The 9,677-nt window shown below is 44.2% G+C and overlaps 1 protein-coding gene and 1 pseudogene across 2 annotated transcripts; both read right to left on the bottom strand.

Moving 5' to 3' along the window:
* Nucleotides 1-256: 256 nt before the first annotated feature.
* LOC125550680 (uncharacterized) lies at nt 257-4,466 on the bottom strand (annotated as a pseudogene). Its single transcript, XR_015600284.1, has 4 exons — nt 3,908-4,466; nt 3,699-3,805; nt 913-3,612; nt 257-835 (listed from the first exon to the last, which is right to left on the bottom strand). The product of XR_015600284.1 is annotated as an uncharacterized LOC125550680 (transcript).
* Nucleotides 4,467-4,614: 148 nt separating this feature from the next.
* LOC125550681 (diphthamide synthesis DPH2 family protein) lies at nt 4,615-9,320 on the bottom strand. The gene is made up of 10 exons (XM_048713732.2): nt 9,126-9,320; nt 8,848-9,032; nt 8,268-8,376; nt 7,065-7,458; nt 6,564-6,633; nt 6,399-6,466; nt 5,774-5,889; nt 5,596-5,702; nt 5,363-5,502; nt 4,615-5,149 (listed from the first exon to the last, which is right to left on the bottom strand). Exons 1-10 carry the CDS (start codon nt 9,207-9,209, stop codon nt 4,899-4,901), a joined length of 1,524 nt encoding a protein of 507 aa, XP_048569689.2. The 5' UTR covers nt 9,210-9,320; the 3' UTR covers nt 4,615-4,898.
* Between the last annotated feature and the right edge of the window lie 357 nt (nt 9,321-9,677).

The following is a 9,677-nucleotide window of genomic DNA, read 5'->3' on the forward strand; positions in this document are numbered from 1 at the left end:
GAGAAATTGTCACTAGCAACATATGCAAAGTCTGCTATATAGTGGTGACTCACCAACCATGATTCTTCGTGTTTAATACCATTGGCTCATAGTGAATTCATCACAACAAAGAAGAAAATGTGCAAGGCCCTACAAATCCTATGAGTCATTGCCCTCCCCACGCATGCTGCTCATCGTTTACATCATACTAGCGTTATGACTTTACACGTTTGCATATGCTCTTAGCTGTGGTAAAACCAGATCCGGCACCAGCGGATTGAATGGCAAGAGAGTACATTTGGAGCTCTAGTTGTACATTAAGTATGGCATCATTGTTTTCTTCCCCTATAGCACTCATCTTTTCTAGACCAAGGAGTGGTGAGTCGGTTCAATACAAAATAATGTTAAGCAAGACCATACTTTTGCACCCAAAGAAAAAGTCCAAGCTGCAATTATTGAACTGATTCTTCAGCTTCGTCTTAGCCTCCAATATATGCATCCCTGATTCTATGCAGCCTGCCAGCCACCTCCTCCATGCTGATGCGTTCACTTGGAAAGGACTTGGTGCAGCAAAGGCCAACATTCAGCACAGAAAGTAAACAATGCACTCCATTATCCTCCGCCGATGGAGCTTCTTCGCAAAGGTCCAACTCTTGTACCAGTTGTGGATCGACGATCTGCATCATCTTCTCAGGGAAGTTGACCTCTGCAAACTTTGCAATGCTTAATCCGTCCTTGAACATGCCATCTGTTGGGCTCTTTCGTATGAATATTTCAAGGAGAACGACCCCAAAGCTGTAAACATCGGCAGCGGTAGAAACTTGACCACCCGCTCCATATTCTGTAGATTGCACATCTGGAGGGATCAGTTCGATCTCACACTTCCAAGTAAAACAGGAAGAAAACCACAGCGTAAAAAAAATAGAAAAATACCTGGAGCAACATATCCTATGGTTCCCCTGATTGCAACCGAAGAAACTGATGTCGAGTCACCAAAGGATGATGAGACTTGCAACCTTGCGAGTCCAAAGTCTCCAACATGAGCTACCATGTCATTATCCAGAAGAATGTTGCTAGGTTTGAGATCACAATGAACAATACTCCCGTGGTGGTTATGGTGTAGGTACGCCATTGCATCTGCTACACCAACCACAATGCTTAACCTTTGAGCAAGTGAAATGTAGCTCCGTTTTAAAGAGTTGTCATTGTCTTCCGTTGAGTATAGCAAGTTATGCAAATCCCCTCCTGGCATGAACTCATACACTAGCGCCTTGAAATCATTTCCGCTAGAATCAATGCTAGAGCATGCAGTTAAGATACGGACTAGATTGCGGTGTCGCACATTTCGCAAAGCATTGCACTCTGCAATGAAGCTCCTCTGTGCTCCCCTTGTCTCTAAGCAAAATACTTTCACGGCAACCACATTTTCTTCTTGAAGTATCTTCCCTCTATATACTGAACTGTATCTTCCCGTGCCAATTAAATTGGATAAAGAGAATCCATCAGTTGCTCTAACAAGATCCTTATAAGAGACTTTGGGGAATTTACCATCAAATGAGAGCGAAGAAATGGATGTTTTCAAATGGTTTTTCCTCTGCCAAAGTAATACAAAGATCACCATAGCAAGCAGTGAAAGCATGCAAGCGAGTGGGATCGCTACTTTGAGTATTACAGGTAGCCTGTGTTTAGATAAATATGAAGACATAACAGAACATGAAGGCAGGTGTAAGTTCGATGCCCCACCACAAAGGCCCTGATTTCCATCAATATGTGTGGCAGTTGCGTTCTTGAATATTCCATGTACTGGAACCTTGCCCTCAAGATGGTTGAACAACAAATCTAGTTGTTCAAGATGCTGAAGGTTCCCAATAGACGCTGGTACTGATCCAGTTAAGTTATTGTAAGACAAGTTGAGGACTTTTAGGCCAAATAGGTTGCCAAATGAAACAGGGATGTTGCCACTGAAAATATTACTGTCCAACTCAATGTCTTCCAAACTTTTGCAAGCACCCATAGTGCTTGGAATATCTCCAGATAACTTGTTGGCTGAAAGCAACAAAATCACAAGCTGCTTGGCGTTGCCTACTTCTGCAGGAAGTTGTCCATCAAGGTTGTTGGATGATAATCCAATTTCCCTTATTGTTGAAATGCTGAAGATCCCCTCTGGTACCCTACCATGAAGTTTATTACTGGAAACGCTCAGTGTTTCAAGTGATTGAAGGTTTCCCAAGCTTATCGATATGTGCCCAATGAATTGGTTTGTGTCTAGAAGGAGTTCTATTAATTGGGATAAATTGGAAAGGGAGGAAGGTATGTTGCCTGTAAACATGTTGGTGGATAAGCTCAGTTTTTGCAAAAATTTGAAAGCTCCCAGCCAGTGTGGTACCACGCCTGTAAATCGATTGTAGTCCAATCCTAAAATGATCAGGTTGGGAAAGTTTGCTATGCCGGAGGGAAAGTTCCCTGCAACCGATTTTGTCCCAAAAACAGATATTGAAGATTTATGGAAAGGTTACCCAACGAATTTGGCACCTGACCTTCTAAAAGATTACTTGCTAACGAGAGACCTTGTAGCTCAGTACAGTTTGCTAAGCTACTCACAAAATCCCATTCTTGCTTGTTGCGTGCTTGGACCTTATTCGTCTCAATATTTAACTTGACAAGCTTGGAGAATCTGCCAATGGAGCTAGGCACAACCCCGGTAAAATTATTGGTCGATATATCCAAGACACGTAGACTGGATGCATTTACGAATGAATGGGGGAGTTTCCCATGAAAAAGGTTCTGGGCTAACGAAAGTATCTGGAGATTAGGCAGAAAGTTACCGAGATCGGAAGGTACCTCGCCACTTAACATATTCGTGTTAAGCCCGAGGCCGGTGAGACTAGAAAGATTGAGGATGGCTGGTGGAAACATGCCTGCCAACAGATTACTACCCAGATAAAGAATCTCCAGCCCGCCCAACTCTGCAAGCTCGTCAGGGATGCGGCCTTCGATACGATTAAACGCACAGCTGAGCTTCCTCAGTGCTGTGGCATTGGCGATGGAAGGAGGGATGGTTCCACCAATGTCATTAGTTGAAAGCTGCAGCTGCTGGAGGTTTGGAGGGAGGTCCGCAGGGATTTGGCCATCCAGACCATTGTTGTTGAGCCAGAGGACCTTGAGGCTGGAACAGTTTGCAAGGCTGGTGGGGATGCTGCCCTGCAGAGTGTTGTTGCTCAGGAAGAGGGTCTGGAGGCGACGAAGGCGGCCGAGGGACGAGGGGATCTCCCCTGTGAAAGTGTTCGTCGGCAGGGCTAGATTTCTGAGGAACGTCAGGTTCCCGAGCCATGGAGAGATGTGCCCCGCTAAACCCAGGTTCGCTAGGTGAAGAGAGACGACGCGGCGCGGGTCCCTGGTCCTGCAGGAGACGCTTTCCCAGTCGCAGAGGTGGGTGCTCTCGTTCCAGGACGCCAGGGCTCGCTCCGGGTCAAGGACGATGGCCTTCTTGAACTCAAGCAGGGAGAGCCAGTCCGTTTGGTTACTGTGAGTGGAGGTGGTGACGGCTTGTATAGTAGCACTTGCCGCTGCTATGAGCACCAGGAGAAACTGCCCAATCACAGCATCCTTCATTGTGTTATACTCTGGCCGAATCTACATAGCAGAGGGAATTTAGATGGTCAGGAAACGTTGGCCACATGCGTTTCAACTAGGAGGGTGAATTTTTGTATGTTGCTTACCTGAAAAATTATTTAGAGTCGTCTCTTTTCTCAAGGTTCTTGGGCACGATTCGAATAGGTGAAACCTTGGCTACTGCACGTAGATCATCAGAGTTCTCTTCACATCCCTATGTAGAGTAGAAGAGGAGAACATGAATGATGTATGCAGCATGTGAGAAGCAAAAGCTAGATGAATGACACGAACAGATGCTTAAACAAGTGAGGCTTACTTGCTTGCTTACTGCTGCCTTGGTCGCCACCGGCGGTGCCGTGCGTTGCAGCAAAACTGGTCAGCAGCCGGCGACGATGGGGTGAGCAGAGTCTGAGTGCCCATGGCCATGGGTCCTCTCGTTTTTATAGGGCTTCACTGTCTCTAGCTACTAACTAGTAAGTCAAGGCCACTCTATTCAAAACTCATTCGGATCCGCTGCTTTCCATGCTAGTTGACTCCAGGTTCGTCGTCACTTGCCCACGGACTCGTGGAGGGGTTGGCGCACCGGAATGCTGATCATTTTATTCGCAATCTGCCGGCCGGCTAGTCAAGATGCCTTGGCAGCCAAGAAATTTCGACTATACTGTCCAATGATTCCTGCAAGTATATATTAAACTAGAGCTCCTACTCAATCACCTGGATAGGGACGCCGGGATCTCCTTTCCCACACCCTTCTTCATGCAGGTCTTTAAGGTGGCTGCATGGAACATCTCGAGTCAAAGAAACACAAAGTTTTTGACAATGTAATCCTAGTCTGGACTCTTGAAAATTATATTTTAAAAAGGATATTTATATTCTCTCCGTTTGGCTTGGGTCCAAGTTCTGTACTCCACTCCCCCTTGATGTATATTTCCAATATATCTTGTAGATAACACCTCTGTTTCATTGAACAAATTTATACAGTTCTCCTGGAGGCATCACTCTCGATAATGTGCACGCAAAAAATTGGTTAGACAGGGTCACCAAAATCTTCTTAATTTGGCAAAGTGACACAGTTTTACACAGATTTCCACAAGGGACAATTGTTTCTTCACATGTGCCTCATGGCTCACAACAAAACTGGACCTGCAAATACAGCAATTTCTAGTATACAAAGCCCAAAGGACAGCCAAACTAGGCCCTAAGCCAGTAAAACGCCATCCAAAAGTATCATTTTCCCCACTAAAATGAACCCACAGGCTTTCTTTCCCCACAAAACTATCCAGCATGCAAATGCACGCAGCATTCCTTCATTGTGGGCTCTTTGTTTTCTCATCCGAGTAACCAGCAGCCCTCCCTGTCCTGCCTATCAAGACCGAGTCCGGCGCTGGGCCCTCGTATTCTCCAGTCATACCACGGTAGGACCGGGCCTTGAGGTATTCGATTGCAGACTTCGCACCTCCTTGGTAAAGAACTGCGTCGCTATTTTGGTTTCGGGTGCTTAGGGCCTTCTCCGTTAGCTCGGCCAGTGCAAGTGATGTTTCTGAATGCTCCTCGTTTTCTGTGGTGCCAAATGGCGGGAAAACACGTGTGATTTAGAAGAAGAAAAACGCATGAATCACGAGACCAGGACTACGAACATGCATGGAGTTTTCTACAAGGTTCCACATGAAAGATGGAACTCAATAGGTAACACACTATTGTTGCAGGAATTTCAATAGGTAAAAGAACTAGTGCACACAGTGACAGATTTATAGATCCAAGTGCATAATACCTTGAGCACAATCATCTTCCACATAGCCGCCTTTGATAAAAGAAAAACGTGCTTCTTCACTTTTGCTTACAACTTCTGGTTTCTCTGAACTGATCAAGTCCTTGAAATCCAAAAGATATTCTCCAGTCCATTCTCTTCCTCTGAAAATGTGTCACAGATCCAATAATGATGATAAAGAAGATATTCTTCAAACTTAATGCCACACGTATACTGGCGTCAATAACGACATGTACCTGCTAAAAGCTAATACAGCTTCAAATGGTGTGATAACTGGGGCTAGAAATTCTTTGCTATCCAATAAAGCAGTTTGGGCACAAGAAACATATACAAAAACTTCGCACTGCCACAGAAAAAATCTGTCAGTTAATCTACATATGAGAAGCAGAACAAACTATTAGAATTCACTAGCACCTCAGGAAAATTGGCAAGCTTAGCAGAATTAGGCCGTCCCATGACCAGTGTATAAGATTTCTTTCCAGCAGCTTTGATCAGATTTTTCATTTGCTCGACTATGTCAAGGTAACCAGCTGCATCAACAATAAATGTGCCACAGAACCACAGTTATGTGTCCACTACAGTACCAAAGTGATAAGTGTAAATACCATATGCTAAGGGAATAGTTGTAGTCAAGTTCAGTGAATGAATCTCTAATCATGAAGAAATAGGAAGTTCAACTGGAAGAAAAAACATAATCAGGGCCTGACCCGGTCAAACCACCAAAGAAAAAAAAGCATGCAGATGTCCTGTTTTGAACTGCTTCAAAGCAGTCGAATAAGCCTTTGGTCTGAACCAATCAGAGTATCAGACTGGAGCAGATCAAACCAAATTAACCCACATGCACAAGATATTTGATGCTCAACATATGGCATGTTTACCCTGAAACACTGAGGAAAGAGGTGCTAAAATCTGAAGTCTAATTCAAACAGTTCCTCAATACCACATTGCAGAGCCAAACCCAGGCTAGCTTAGATTTCCATGCTCACCTACCTAACATTGGCATAACTATTTTCAATATTAAAGGTAACAATGTACATACCAACGCCTAGAGTTCCCACCAAAATGCCAACAATATTTGCATCCTTTGCCTTCTCCACAAGGTAATATCTACAAACAGTTTGTATTATTATTAATACTACACAGATAATGTGTACATGCATTTCAAAGGAAGATAATAGCATACATATGCTGCACAAAAATGTACCTGCGCCTAAGAATTTTCATCAGATGAGAGACATCCCTTGAGAATTGATTTGCTGCTGTGTCGTATCTAACTGCATACAAACGTTTCATTAATATTCAAATTCATTTCATTAGAAAGATCTTTTCTCTTAGGAGCAAACATAAAAATAAAGGATGCTCGAATTAATGCTACCACATAATACCATACCCATGTACTGCATGCCAGGGTGCCAGGCCCATAATAAAATGCAGGAACCCACTGGCTATACTATATGTTAACAATACAAATCATTTAGCAGAAGTCATTAATACATGTCCTAAAGGTCAAACGAGCATGCTCTCCAAGTCTCCATAGTGTAGTTTTCATATTGTCATATAACTGTTTACACATGTGTCAAGGGAAGCAAACTGGATTGTACATTGATATATTATAGAGGCAAACTAGAAAACTAGACAAAACATGATTTGCATGAATTGAAGTGATTCTCCAACTAGCCATCAAATGAGGAAGAGGGAAACAGACCTATATCACATTTATTGAAGGTAAGTGCAACGTTGGCAAAAGCAGAGTTATCTTGTCCAATCCAGTATAACAAATAGTCATCTATTTTCTCATCGGTGGATATGCGCCATGTAAGGCCTCCAAGATTATACTTGCGCGTGGACCCTTCCATATTACAGCAACTGTTCACAAGTGTTGCCAAATCATCATTGTGTGCAGGCAAACCATCATTATGAGTGCTTCCATTGGATTGAGAACATTGCTCTTCTGCAGTAGAACTTGATGACGGACTCATTTCCGAACACAGAACTTCTGCATAATGGATTTCGGAATTTTGACAATCTGATTTGCATAATCCCACAGTGGCTCTTTTAAGATCGTCCAAAGCATGTGCATACTCTAACCCACATAGCACCTATTTAATAAGTCAGATCAGCAAAATACTATTGAAGTGATGAATATAACAATTGATAGCTCGACAAACTGAATCAGCAAATAGTAACACTGCCGGAAACATGCAGCAACAGAAAAAAAAGTAGTTAGCAGATAAATTAAACCATATGCAGGCATTACATAATTATTACCAGAAACAGGGTAATTTCATGCAGATGTAGCCATTAACGGCAACACAACAGAATGACCACAGCCAACTCAATTTGTTTTTGTTCTAACTACTCTAATTTAGAGTCATGACCTAAATCAATTTTGTGTACTTCCTTGCGTAGGATATGGCCTAATTGATATTACATTTAAGATTACCGGTAAAGTTATATTGCTCTAAATAATAAATATTTAAAACTTAGAAAGAAAATGCCTATAACCGAAAATGCCATCTTTTCTAACTTATTAATTTTATTTAATATACTTAGAAAGGGTGATTTTACTTCAGTAGGAAAGGCAAACATTTTCAGTATGATGATGTTACGTGGTTCAGAAAAAATGTGAACTCCAGAATTCAATGACAAGGACTAAATTGATGCTTATTCCATAAACCGAAGCACAAGTTTCAGCATAAGAAATAGTTTGAGGCATACAGGTGGTTTACTGATTTCTCTCGAGCAATTTAGCAACAAGCGGCAACCGTTTTCAGTATGTTGATTTTGTAGTGTAGTTTAGAGAAGTTGTGTTAACTCCAGAACTGAGAATTCAATAACAAACGAACATCTTATGCTTATTCCATATACTAAAGCACAATTTTCAGCATAAGAAATAGTTGAGGCATACAAGAACGGGTTTACTGCTTTCTCTCGAGCAGTCCAGCAATGAGCGGCAACACGAACTGATGTCCAATGGTGCCTTCCCAAATACGAAGAACGCCGGCAAATTCGATGTCCTGCATTAAGATTTGTTCTTGTCAGCATACAATTTTGATATGTGAAACTAAAAGGTAATGGCTTCCAACAAACAATCATCATAATGACTGGAATTTACCATATGTTACAATTGTACAAGCGAATAAAAACGAAATATTAATATGATAAGCGTCTCCCACTGACATCATGACCGGACATGAATGAGGAACACCTTCTATTACTATCAACCATTTCCTGCTAAATACAGAGCTGGCAATGCCTTTGCTAGACAGCAGACCATCTCTGACATGATTGCCTAGTAGTAATTATCAATGCCCCTAAAAGAACAATCTGAAGCATCCAATTGTTAATCCAACAAACACAGAAATGAACCACATACAGAGACAAAAAATCCTATTCCGAAGCAACAATCTTGTTTTCTCGACTCAGCCTGCACATTAAAACGGGGCGCAACAACTGACGAAGGGTGATGGGGGCAAAGAAGGGCTCACGGGCTCATGCAGGAGTGGCCGTAGTGGACGACGCACTGGGCGTCGATGTTGGACGCCCCCACCTCATCGACGCAGCACGAGTTGTACGCGGTGTCGGCCATCACGAACAGCTTGGCCCCGCCGCCGAGCTCCGCCCGGAGGGCCCGCGCCACCGCCGCCGCGTCCTTGAGCAGCTCGTCCGGGAACTAAAGCGCCATGAAACCGAGACAAGTAGCCAATCAAAGGGCAGCTAAAGCACCAAATAAATCTCGAGGAATGAAGGGAGAAGGGGAAATTACCTGGAGGGCGACCCTGGTGTAGGCGCGGCCCCGCAGGAACTCGGCCGTCCGCGGGATCTCGTACCTTGAGCTGATGTCGACCATGGCGGGGGGGGGGGGGGGGGGGGGGGGGTGGTTCGCCGGCGAGGGTGGATTCCGCTCGCCCGCTCGGAGGGAGGGAAGCGCAAAGCAGCAGGAGAGCTCCGGCGAATGGGGAGGGAGGGGGCGAGGGTTTTGCTCCTGGGACGCCGGCGCTCCTGCAGTGCTGAGCTAAAGCTGGCCATATGGGCCGTGCCTCGTGGGCCGGTCCACTGGCATGGATTTTCGGCCTGGCACGCCACGCGATTAAAAAGGCCGGGCCGACCATGGAACAAGGCCGATCTCCAAGGTCAGGCCTTAAGGCCGGGCACAGCATGGCCCATTTAATTGTGGGGCCTTTTTAGGGCTTTTTCAAAGCCTTTTTAGAGCTGTTTTAGGGCTTTTTCGGCCTTTTCAATGCCGGACCGCCCCGCAGCCGTGGTGTGCTGGCCCGGCCCTTTTAACTCGTGTGCCAGACTGATCTTCTCAAAGCTA

Source organism: Triticum urartu, chromosome 4A (assembly GCF_056163025.1).
Source record: "Triticum urartu cultivar PI428250 chromosome 4A, HENAU_Tu73, whole genome shotgun sequence".
NCBI classification, from domain to species: domain Eukaryota; kingdom Viridiplantae; phylum Streptophyta; class Magnoliopsida; order Poales; family Poaceae; genus Triticum; species Triticum urartu.

Excerpts from the sequence above, each read along its gene's own strand:
- LOC125550681 (XM_048713732.2), bottom strand. The coding sequence starts at position 9,209 with ATGGTCGACATCAGCTCAAGGTACGAGATCCCGCGGACGGCCGAGTTC. Across the intron at positions 5,703-5,773 it reads AGCTTGCCAATTTTCCTGAG|TGCGAAGTTTTTGTATATGT; the intron begins GTGCTAGTGAAT and ends TTTCTGTGGCAG. Across the intron at positions 5,503-5,595 it reads GCTGTATTAGCTTTTAGCAG|AGGAAGAGAATGGACTGGAG; the intron begins GTACATGTCGTT and ends ACACATTTTCAG.